This window comes from Agrilus planipennis, unplaced genomic scaffold (assembly GCF_000699045.2).
Source record: "Agrilus planipennis isolate EAB-ADULT unplaced genomic scaffold, Apla_2.0 scaffold269, whole genome shotgun sequence".
Taxonomy (NCBI): Eukaryota; Metazoa; Arthropoda; class Insecta; order Coleoptera; family Buprestidae; genus Agrilus; species Agrilus planipennis.
This window is the reverse complement of record NW_020438982.1, coordinates 106013-118877: the sequence shown is the minus strand read 5'-3', so window position 1 is coordinate 118877 and position 12865 is coordinate 106013. Positions and strand designations below refer to the sequence as shown.

General features: G+C 33.2%; 1 protein-coding gene across 5 annotated transcripts in view; it reads right to left on the bottom strand.

The window, feature by feature from the left end:
* Positions 1 to 12865, bottom strand: part of LOC108741340 (growth arrest-specific protein 2-like) — a 64749-nt gene that overhangs the window by 22329 nt on the left and 29555 nt on the right. For 3 of the 5 annotated variants that reach the window (XM_018476119.2, XM_018476120.2, XM_018476118.2), the window contains exon 2: positions 11951 to 12148. In XM_018476119.2, coding sequence (XP_018331621.1) covers positions 11951 to 12143 — 193 coding nt within the window. In that variant the 5' untranslated portion in view covers positions 12144 to 12148. Of the gene's footprint in view, positions 1 to 11950; positions 12149 to 12211; positions 12349 to 12865 lie in introns of those variants that run through there. The other 2 variants (XM_018476117.2, XM_018476121.2) reach the window with 2 other exon arrangements.

Below are 12865 nucleotides of genomic sequence, written 5' to 3'. Positions count from 1 at the left end.
TAATATGTCTCTGACTAGACCTTCATGCCTGAGAAGGTGTCTATCTCGCCTATTTTTATTGACTTCCATAGAGTCCTCTGTTCTCCTACTCTTTCTAATACCTCTTCATCTCTAACCTTTTCTACCCACGTTATCCTCATCATCCGCCTATAACACCACATTTCAAACGCTTCTAACCTTTTCTTTTCCGCCGCTCCCACTGTCCATGTTTCGCACCTGTACAACGCCGTGCACCAAACATACACCTTTAATAACCTTTTTCGAATTTCTAAATTAACCGTTCGCGAGCATAGAAGAGACTTCTTTTTATTAAAGGCGACACGACCCTGCGCTATCCTCTGCTTTATATCCCTACTACTCCTTCCGTCCTGGCTTATCTGACTTCCTAGGTACCTAAAATTACCCACTTCTTCTAATTGTTCGTCTCCTATCTTTATATTCGCTCTTTCCCTACTTTTTCTTCCCTTGCATATTAGTATTTTAGGTTTACTTTTATTTATTTTCTTTTAGTGTGCAACAACAAATGGGTAAAATAAAGGTACAAGGGATAAAAACAGGCATCTTTGATTCTTCAATAGCCCACAGTCGAATCTTTTTATTGCAAGCACTTTACTTCTTTACACGTTTTCATTTATAAGTGAATATTTAAGGTTGTCGGGTCGGGCCTTTCTACTTCCTCGTAAACTTCAGTATGAACAATTGAAACTTACCTCAAAACGCAATAAATAAGTTCTAATTAAATTCTAAAAAATCTCTTTAATCATGGACCTTTGCCATTTGTGTGGTCTCTCCGGTTCGACACTACCTTCCTTCATTTCTTGGTTGACAATTATAGATTATTAACGGCGCAACGTTAAAAATACGTTCCTATCCCGATCGAAAAAATCAATTTAACGAACTGTTTTGCTCTAAAAAATGTGTTGTATGTAAGATATTGCTAAAATAAATTATTGAATTAAAAAAGAAAGTTGTCTCAGGGTCGCCGAGAGAAAGAGAACGCTAATTCTTTTTAAATTAGACAGTTGACGTTTTTAATGAAAATATTCGATTTTCAAATTAATTGCTTGGATTTTTGTCACGCCCTCAAATATTGACCAAAAAATCTAAAACTTGATACATTTGTACAGTACTATATTATATTATTAAAAAATAGGTGGGTAATATAATTATAAATCCATTTTTTACGCAACTGAAGACAATTACCATTAACATAAATTAATAGCGCTACCGCTCAATACAATTTAACTTTTAATGACCAGTGGGTTGATGAGGCTTGAACATTCGACATTATTTTCTAATTGACTTGAGCATAAGCTCCATCAGCATAATAATTGTTCAACATCGCGGCAACACGTCATTGTAATCATAACTAACAAACAAGAGTCTTTCACAAGAACGTTTCGTAGGAAAATTATGAAATTCACACATAAATACGTAGTCAATAACGACTTGTTACGAACCTGAAAACGATCTCACCTGTGAGAAGTTTAAAAATCTTTAATGTCACTTCTAATATTGACTGAAAAATTAACAATAAAAACTAGTCAAGTACGAGTCGGATTCTCATTTCGTGGGTACTATTGAAAACTCTTTAAAGTCCACGAAAAAACATATATACGATTTATAAATTTTTTTATTTAAATAAAATTGTTGCGTGACATTCGGATGTACAGAGCTTTTAAGTGGATTGACATAGCATGCTGTGCCGATTGGCCGGTTTGTTCCTATGATAGGGGTACCGCTCAAAGCTCAAACGTATTTTGTTGTCTACAGAACAATATTCATTGAATAATTTATTTGCACTTTACGGGTAACAACAAAGAAAACGATATAAAAAGGAAAGAGTGCATACATAGAATTTGTAGATTTATAAAAAGCTTTAGACAATGTTAAATGGGACAAGATGTTAAATGTACTTAAAAATGTAGGGATGAGTTANGTATTAATTCTTATCCAATTAAGTACTTTTAAATACATTGTGCATTTAATATAGATCAATATGGCCCTTTACAACATGTAATTTAAATTAATATTTTCGAAGATATTACAGACTTAAAATGCAGGGACATATTAGCGGTTGTGGCGGTACCGGCCGAGAGGCCGATTTGTATTGTCTAATGACAAAAAAACTGTGAATGTTGTATATAAAGACATTCTGTGGTATATTTAGTATGTTCAGGGGGTATCTTTTGAAGATTTCCCCTTCTAGGTAATAATCTAAACAAAACAAAAATATACATATTTAGTATCAGCATTGCACCCGTGCGAAGCTGGGGTCGCTAGTATACTATAAAGTATCAAATTTTAGTCAATACTACAAAAATCCCAATAATTTGAAAAACCACAGGTCATTTGCACTTCATCTGTCTTGAGAAACATGTTACAACATTAATATGATTGTTAGAATCTTTTAATACACTTTCAAAGTTCCTGATTACGGTCCAACATAAAAGTCGAAAACAAAGAAAGTAAGAAGCACTCTAATCCAAACTATATATTCATAAGTAAAGGAATTGAAAAAAACAACTATAAATATATGTAGGTGTTTCCTGTACGATTTTTTATTCCGGGTCTTTTTTTACATCGTAAATTCCGTCTTCAAGAGTCCTCCTACTGTAGTTCACAAGTTGCTTATTTCATCAATTCGTTTCACAGCTTATTTAATTTGTTCATCTGTAACATTTCCTGTCGTACCAACGTGAATTCAATTTTGTCCATTTCCGTTTCAGAATACGGTACGTTATTGTCCATTAAATGAGTCTGCTGTGCAATAATATTACACATGTAGGTACGTATATTTTATATTTAAAACTCGACAAAGGCATCGAAACCACCGTGAAAGTTAATTTGGAAACAGTCCAACCCGTTTTTCTTTTTTTTATTCCATTATGCGTAACCACTAGCCAGCCTCCCAAATCTGATATTTAACAACGATTAAATTACTTAACGAGCAAACACGTTCGCGTACGGAGAAAAAATTAAATGTTCGATTCGCGTGCAGCACACAGAACACTCCTATACATTCCGCATCGTAAATTTTTCACCCCATTGACTAGGGACTAAATTATTATTAGCATCGGCTGGAAGTTTATAATTTAGTTCCTGGTCAATAGGAATGCTGTTCCGAGTTATAGGGAAGCTATCGTAATGGGTTCGAAAATCTAAATTGAATTGTTGATAGGAAGAAAGAAAATTTGGACGATGATATTGCTTTGGTATCTACAAATCATGATGGGTTGGAAGAGATGACGAGAGCTTTGGAAAAATACTTAATATGGAAGGAACTAGAGTTGAAGGCACTACATATGGAATTTGGGGAAGTAAGAGGTATAAAGGGAAGAAAAAATAGATTAAGATGGAGGAAAAATGATAGAAATGATGAAGAACTATCTCCACATTTAAATTACGTAACAGGAAAGAATTACACTTTATTTATATAATAAAATTTATGACGGAAATGGAAAAGGTTGAGGAAAAATGACTGGATCAAGAGGAAAAGATTGTTTTACACGACAGTTAGAAGTATAGTTCTTTTATAAAACAGAAGAAACAAGTGGAAAATGCTGATAAGGGACATTTAAAGTAGATTTTCAACTAGAACAGAAACAGCAAGAAGATTGAGGAGACCAGAAAACGGTGGCACAATACGAGATCAAGTTAGAAAATTTAAAGGAAAGGGATAATAAAAGAAAGTATGGAAGAAGAAGGTATGAAGCATTAAGGGATTTAATGTTGAGTCAGGAACAACTAAATTAATGAGTTAGAATAGGAGCGTAATAAGTAAGAGAAATGGGGAGAGTAAGAAGTAGGGAGATAATAAGGGAGGAGAGCGATTTGAGAAAAATGGATAAGTCAAGATATGTGAAATGTATGAATAGTTTGTTATAGGAGCATTGACAGAGGGAGTAGCTGCCAAAATATATGATTAAATTTTTTGAGAAAAGCATTTTGTATTTTATTTAAAATATTTTTCCAAACGTATTTTCTATTTGTAAAATACAAAATACATTTTTGCCGTTAAAATTTTTGCTAGTATCACCGATCAAACATTACATAAAATGACGAATGAAAGTTGCTCACATTGGTCATTGAAGGTACTGGAGGCTTAAAAAAGGGACAAAAACAGATTCCATGAATGCCTTCTAATTATTTAACTGAAGAGAGCCCAAAAACTTCTGAACTCGTTGGAAATGGATAATCTAAAATATTGAATCGATATTGTTTTCCAGGTTCAATGTCATGGTCCCTAGAATTTTGAAGTTCCTAATTGATATCAGCACCTGCCAAATCACCACTTATTGTACCTTTAGCATGGAACTACGAAATTTTATGAATTACGACAAAACAGTCCGCAAAAAAATATCGAATTAATATACGCCGGCTGTATAAAATTGAAAACTACAAGATATTGTGGTGTGGTAATAAATGCGTATAATACAAAACTCTTAGAAAACGATTCGAAAAACTTCACTTACTAGATGAACCTAAAGCTAAAGAAACGATGGATTCCGTTTCTTTATCTTATTACAATGTGTAAGAGATCAGAAACAAAATGGGGTTGTAAATATTTTAGTATAAAATGATTAATATTAATTTTATATCATACAAACTACTTTGTCATCAGTGTCTCGTTTCCAATTAAAGCGGGTGACAAAGTCAAATAAAGAAGCATATAGAAAAATTATTTGTTGCTGAATTGAAGAAAGTATAACATAAAGGGTATGCTGGTATGCAGAATATGCTCTAATTTCTCTCACTTGCACCAAAGGTAAACACGAAAAACGAAAAAACTAGATATCTACATCTGCTATGTAAATGAAAAAACCGATACACGTACTTATGTTACAAGAAAGTTATCGAGAGATACAAGAGTGTTAGAGCATTGTCAATTTCTACTTTCCCGTGTAAGCTTTTCGAGGCATTTAAAGCACATTCAAAGTATGCTTAAGGATTTGAGTCTAATTGATTTAGAAGTAATTGCATGGTAATTCGAAGTAGTTGGATTTTAAAATGGTATCAGGGTTTCATGATCTAAAGCACATTAAATAAGAGTTTGGACTTTAAAAATTAAAAATTAAGAACAAATTAACATTAACATTAGTTTCGATGTTCCAATTACTATTTTCCTCTCATTAAAAATTAAGAACAAATTAACATTAACATTAGTTTCGATGTTCCAATTACTATTTTCCTCTCATTAAAAATTAAGAGCAAATTAACATTAACAATAGTTCCGAAGTTCCGATTACTATTTGCCTCTCTTTCTATTGCTGATGTCAAAATTGTGCATCCCAATTTAAAGAAAATGACTAGACCCTGTAAATAATCAAGGAGGTCAATGTCAGAGCCACATCCAAAATAATCAGCTGATTTTCCATTCGAAATACGATTTCAATTATTGTCTACAACTTTTTCAAAATTATTGCTTCATACTAGACCAGATTTTGCTCACGTTGATGTCCTAAATACATGTCAATGATCACTGACGACCACATAAAACCAATTTTTCTATCCCTCGGGGACAGAATTTTTTCTTGTGAATAAAAAGTACCCTACGTCCTTTTCTGTACACCTGACAGTGTGTCCACAAAATTTCCTAATGATCGATTGAGTTATTAAGATGTGTAATGGACCACATAAAACAATATTTTTTCTATCCCTCGGGAACAAATATTTTCTGGATAAAAGGTACCCACCCTATGTGCTTTTCTATATCCCTGACAATGTCTACAAAATTTCATTGTGATCGATCGAGTAGTCGTGAATTCAACCACATAAAACTAATTTTTTTCTATCTTTCGGGAAAAATATTTCATTATATATTTTTGGTTGATTGGTTAGCTGTGGGTTAGGTTTGGCTTTTTTACTTATTTTATCTTTAAACCTTGAATACTAGGCATACCATATGCTTTCTCTTTTCGGGAATTCGCTAAAGTATTCAATTCAGCAACATTTTCTTTATAGCTAGAGCAAACTTAATATTTTTTTGCTTATACAGATAAAAAAGGAGTGCAGGGAAACGGGTTACTACTAGGTGATGTTTTTGTAACTTTTTTAAAAAAGTGTAATTTATTAATACAAAAAGTATTGAGCTGTAAAAATATTTCGTATTGGTAATTAAAAGAGACTTTTGTTTGTTTACGTGAATGATTTCGTAATGCAAAAACAATAATCTTCGCGTAGGATGACACTTTTGCAGCGCAAATGAATTAATTACCAATAAAATTACCTTTAATTCTCCACAGGAAATACCTAAATTTAAATTGCAAGTCTATTTTTATGTAATCGCACATTTGCAACAATTAATCATCGGATGGTAGGCTGTCGGTGGGCGGATGGATGTCACCAATAAATAATATTACGAGATAAAGCAAATGAATTGACAATAGGAGGAAATCAGTCAAATATTTAAATTTTTACCGAAAAAATTAAGGACTAGAGTTTCCAAAACAGGAACCCTTCGTTTGTTTCCAAATTTTTATCAGATACCACATTATACACTAAATTAGTATACAACGATTTTTCAAAAAAAAGTTTCCGATTATTTTGTAAAAATGTTTTTGTTTTAAAAGTAAACTATGCCTGCACTCCTTTTTTGTCTATATAAGCAAGAAAAATATTAATTTTTATCTAGCTGTAAAGAAAATGTTGATGACTTTAGCTCTTTGAAGTTCACATTGCTACAAACAAAAGAAATCCACATTCTCCTCATTAATTTTGTCTTCTTACCGTAGTTTTACAATCCTAAGTAATAAATAACTGTCATGCAATGTTGGGTTATGTTAGGAAGAGACAACACGAACGAAGTGAGTATATGTTTTGTTTAGAGTAGTGTGAACCACAGAAAAGTCATCAACATATTCTCCACAACTACAGCTACAAGCAAAGTTAAAAAACAAATTTTTTGCTTATACAAACATGAGGACAGGAAAGGGGCTCTAGGGATAATAATTTAGACGTTGTTAATTTGAATACATTATCATCATTAGGTCGTCAGTCCTAAGACTGACTGGACATGTACCTCCACTCTTTCATATTCTGAGCTAATCTTCGCATTTCCCTAACATTAGAACATCACACATTCTTAACTATTTGTAAACGGTAATCTAATCTAGGTCTACCTCTACTCCTCTTAGGTGAGAAGTTGTCCTACTAACCTATCTTGCCTATTTCTTATTGACTTCCACAGACTCCTCTGTTCTCCTATTTTTTCTAATACAACTTCATTTCTAATCTTCTCTATCTACGCTACTGTTATGAATCTTAAACTATTTGAAATTTTCTTTCACCCCTCCCGGTTCGAATTGCTAAAAATCCCTTTACACACTTTGAAGTGTTTTCAGTTTCCGGAACTACAGCCAAAGGTAAAATCTGCTACATATTTTTTACTGTATGTTCCAATTTATACAATTTCCATTTATTTAACGATTGAAGTGCGCCTATGTATGCCTTACTTGTAATTACATTTATTTATTTATTTATTAATGTTACATCGTGGAGCGACACGGTGAGTTATAAAATAAGCCAAAAGATGATATCAAAAAGATACGTTAGGCATACATATGTATTATACGTATACGAGAATGAAAAAGAAGGCGTGGATCATACTGTATGGTAATTACTGCATGTTTACAATGAACTGTGTCACCGCACCAGCCTGTTACACCACAATCGCGATCAGACTTTTTTTGAGTATAAAATTCGCATTTAAATGCACATTCGATCCTGATGCGTTCGTAAGAACTACTGCTTCATACAATTAACTTACCAAATACACATTGTGCTCCTTAAACCACTACGACTGATTTACAACATTTAAATGAAACTAATTTTTTACTATGTAGGTCAGGCACACGAAAGCTCTATATCAACGGTCTGCAACTGGACAGGACCGAGGTCCAGGTCCGGACCGCGAAAGCTCAAAAAGTTTTTGAAAGTAAATTACTCGAATATATTTAAAAAATATTCTTTTGTATATGTACAACAAAGGATGTTAAAGCTTTGACGGTCATCCTTATTATTTTTTGGAGGAACGAATATGTTTTTTTTCTGGACCTCGATAAAAATTTTCAAAAATGTCCGGATCCCACCTAGAATTACTTGCCGACCTCTGCTCTATATGTATAACGTATATGATCATTCATCGTCATGTTTTCACTTCTTTATTTTTGAGTTGTAAATCTGATATAACCAATCAAAAAAACAACAAATTAAAATATATGTAAAACTTTAGAGAAATAAAGGAATGTATTAGTTTATTATAAAACATATACCTAAATCTTTAGACAGTAGAGCGATTATACATAATAACTGGATATTACGTATAATAACTAAATTGTGCAGACAAAGTGATTAATTCATCACTTTGTATAAACATAATTCATAATAGCTAAGTCCTTCTTTTCTTACCTTAACCTTTAAATTATAAAAATTCGATAAGAAAAGACAACACACAAAAATTCAAATCTTGCTTAGTATTATGTAATTTTTAATAGATAATGTGATTAACTCTAATATATTAATCACTTTCTCCAAAATATTATACATAATGGCTAAACATTATGAATAATTTCTAGATTAATCACATTAGCTGTAGCATATAAATCAAAATCTGAGGATTCCAATAAAGTGTACGGGCAGAAAGGCCTTTTGAATAAGGAATAAAACAAATACTAATTAAGAAATTCAAACATAACATACGTAGAACAATTTTTAAATGAAAACATACTTTTGATAATAATTTTGAAATTTTACTGTTGACGAAAAACTCCAAATTAATTTAAATAAAAAATTAATTAATAAAATAATAAAAGACCAATTGAAAGTACATAACTAATATATCACTGTTAAATGTAAAATTGTAATTAATACAAAGTAGTAATGTAAAGTGTGATTGATTAAAGTTATAGTGTAAAGATATGCAGTTGTAGTAAACGTTAATAAAACCGTTGAAAGTATTTTGTTTATAACTTACGATTAAAAAAAGATGTGATAGCCCTCTATAAAATTTGTTATGTACAGAAGATAAGAAAACAGTTGGTATATTTTATTTTTTACTTAATTTTTGTTGATGTGACTTTTTTTACGTATTTATTTTTCTTTTTTCAGTATTGTTTTGGTACAGTGTTTTACAAAATGAGCAGCAATAAAATTAAGTTTACCTTCTATTTATTTTTTCTTATTTCTGACATTGTGAATTTAATTATTATTCATAATAATGGTAATATACCTTCTAGCGGTAGGGATTATTTAATATTGATTTATTTCGCGATTTTATTCTTATTCACTTATTGTGGCGTTCAAAAAAAAAAAAAAAATAATGGAGATGTGTTTGTTTTTGTTTTCTGTCGTGTTCTTATTGGTCGAGGTTGTTTAACCTTAAGCTACATCTATGTCATTTCGAGTTGAACGTATTTATCAGTAGGTATTATCAGACAGTGAGAAGTGAACTAATTAAACAAAAAAAGTCTTCGTTTGATTCTGACAAGGTCCATTTTCGATATTTTATTCGGTAATCGCAGATAGCGCTATATTTGGATCGGCTATCTTTCAATCGCTACCATAAACGTAAAGCTGATGGGTTTTGAGAAACAACAGATGAAAAACGGATAATATTATTATTAACAAGGTCTGTTCAAAAAGTGTTGTGAATTCTGTTTTTTCAAAAATTATTTATTTATTCATGAATATCTACTTTGGGACAAGATGTTAAATATACTTAAAAATGTAGGGATGAATTACAAAGATAGAAGAGTGATACTTAGTTTGTATAAAGAGCAACAGGCAGTTATAGAGCTGGGGATGCAACGTAGAGAAGTAAATATTAGGAAGGGAGTCAGGCAGGGATGCACACTGTCACCGCTACTTTTTAATCTATACATCGAAGACGCCATCAACATCATTAAAGACAGTACAACTGTAGGGATAGATGTGCAAGGGCAAAAGATTAGTATGCTTAGATTTGCAGATGATATAGCAGTATTAGCATCTAGCAAGGAGGACCTAGAGATAGCTTTAAATAAAATGGAAGCGGTACTGACAGATCAGTACTGTATGAAAATAAATAAAAGTAAAACTAAAATACTGATATGCAAGGGAAGAAAAAGTAGGGAAAGAGCGAATATAAAGATAGGAGACGAAAAATTAGAAGAAGTGGCTGATTTTAGATACCTAGGAAGTCAGATAAGTGAGGATGGAAGGAGTAGTAGGGATATAAAGCAGAGGATAGCGCAGGGTCGTGTCGCCTTTAATAAAAAGAAGTCACTTCTATGCTCGCGAACGGTTAATTTAGAAATTCGAAAAAGGTTGTTAAAGGTGTATGTTTGGAGCACGGCGTTGTACGGGTGTGAAACATGGACAGTGGGAGCGGCGGAAAAGAAAAGGTTAGAAGCGTTCGAAATGTGGTGTTATAGGCGGATGATGAGGATATCGTGGGTAGAAAAGGTTAGAAATGAAGAGGTATTGGAAAGAATAGGAGAACAGAGGACTCTATGGAAGTCAATAAAAAATAGGCGAGATAGGTTGGTAGGACACCTTCTCAGGCATGAAGGTCTAGTCAGAGACATATTAGAGGCAGAAACAGGAGTTAGGAGGGGTAGAGGTAGACCTAGATTAGATTACTGTTCGCAAATAGTTAAGGATGTGGGCTGTTCTAGTTTTAGAGAAATGCGAAGTTTAGCTCAGGATAGGAAAGAGTGGAGGTACGTGTCCAACCAGTCTTAGGACTGATGACCTTATGATGATGATCTACTTTGTTCCCTTCAAAGTAATCCCCACTAAATATTATACACTTGTGCCAACGTTTCTTCCAATCCTCGAAGCACTTCAAAAAAAATTTTTTATGATCTTGTTCAGCTCCTCCTTCGATGCCATTTTTATCTTCTCAATCGTAAGGTAGCGTCGTCGTCCTTCCATGGGCCTCTTCAGCTTCGGGAGCAAGAAGAAATCACAGGGGCCAGATCTGGAAAAAGCAATTTTTGTTTTCCACAAATCCGAAGCGCTTCTGGCGGATTGCTTCGCCCAAATTTGGCATAACTTGCAAGTAATATTCCTTATTGACAGTTCTACCCTGTGGCGAGAACTCATGATGCACCACGCCCCTGCAATCGAAGAAAGTTGTATGCAAAATCTTCACATTCCACCTAACTTGGCGCACTTTTTTCGGTCTTGACTCGTGCTGTAGCTTCCATTGGGATGATTGAACTTTAGTTTCCACCATAAACCCATGATTCGTCACCAGTTATGACCCTCTGAAGAAAATTTGGGTCGTCGCGGACAGAGTCAAGCAGCTCCTTAACAATGTAAATGCGATACTGATTTTGGTCAAAATTGAGCAATTTTGATACGAATTTCGCGGCGACCCGTCTCATGCCCAAATCATTGGTAAAAATCCAATGGCAGGAGCCAATCGATATGTTTAGATCTTCAGTAACTTCTCTAACGGTGATTCGACAAATGGTCAATACTATTTTCTTCATTTCATCAATGTTTTCGTCTGTTGTTGACGTGCTTCGACGTCCGGCACGCTCTTCGTCGTTCACATTTTCTCGGCCCTCTAAGAACATTTTTTACCCCCGATGAACGTTGCTTCGATCCAAAGCAGCTTCACCATATGCCACAGTTGTTTTTCACACAAAATTTGGTACAGATTCTTTGACCAATTTTTTAGAATAGGCAAAAATCGAAGACGAAATAAAACACGTACAAACAAAACACCTATCAAAAATTGACTGGACATCCAACATGGCCGAACTTGTCGGTATAAATGAGACACATAAGTGCCCGACATAACGCCACAAAAAAATCGAAAATCGAATATACGTAACCCACGAATTCTCGATACTTTACGAACAGACCTCGTAGGTACAACGTTACATTTTTAATTCGTAAAAGTATAAGGCATATCATCATATTGATGATAATGATAATAAGTAATATTTAATATTCTTACCTAGCGTTTTGTTAAGCCATTCGGCTAAATCTTCCTTCAAAGGATCCAGTTGGCGCATTTGAGCACTGAGCATCCTTTCGGTACACTCTTCTGCGTAATGCGGATCTGGATCCAGTCTGTGAAAGTCCATTGACATAGACATTGGGCCCCAACTATTTCTACTGCGGGCCACATTTCCACGGTAATACGACATTGCATCTGAAAAAGGGAGACATAAGTAAAAAAAAAACGGTTAAATCATGAAAACGGTTTGCCTCTTACAATATAAAAACATACTTCTTATTTAACTCCATCAGAAGCATATCTTACATCAAATTATTGACAAATAAGTACACGTTCGCCTTTTCATTTATTAAACAAATGAAAGACATTGCTTGCTTTGAATATGTGTGTTGGGAGCAGTGAGTATTTGGTTGTTACTAGTCCGGATTTATATTTTGTTAAAACGTTTATATATATAAATATGTTATTTAAAAAAATACAGGCTCTTATCGTACATATAATTATATATGCAATATTAAATCCCACTTTAGCCCATTGTTTGGTATAATTGTAGAATTTTATATACTACGCTAAATTTAATAAGGTAACAACTATTTAACAAAAATATGGTATATCGTTCTTGGCATCATATGTGGTAAAATGAAATAAAATGAATTTATGATACTTTGAAAAGGATTGAAGAAATTAATACGAATTCTGAAGATTTAGTGTCCTTGAAATGTGCCCCCATTACATTATGTGACGTACAGCGTTCATTTTCAAATAACAAAAATCTATCGACAAACGTTAAAATTTTACTAAAGAATAGAAATGCACCGGATAGTAATTTGCCGAGTACGAACTTTCCATTAAATACCACCCTCACCAACGTTTCATACTACATAAAATCCCGTTGGAAAAATCGATTAAGCC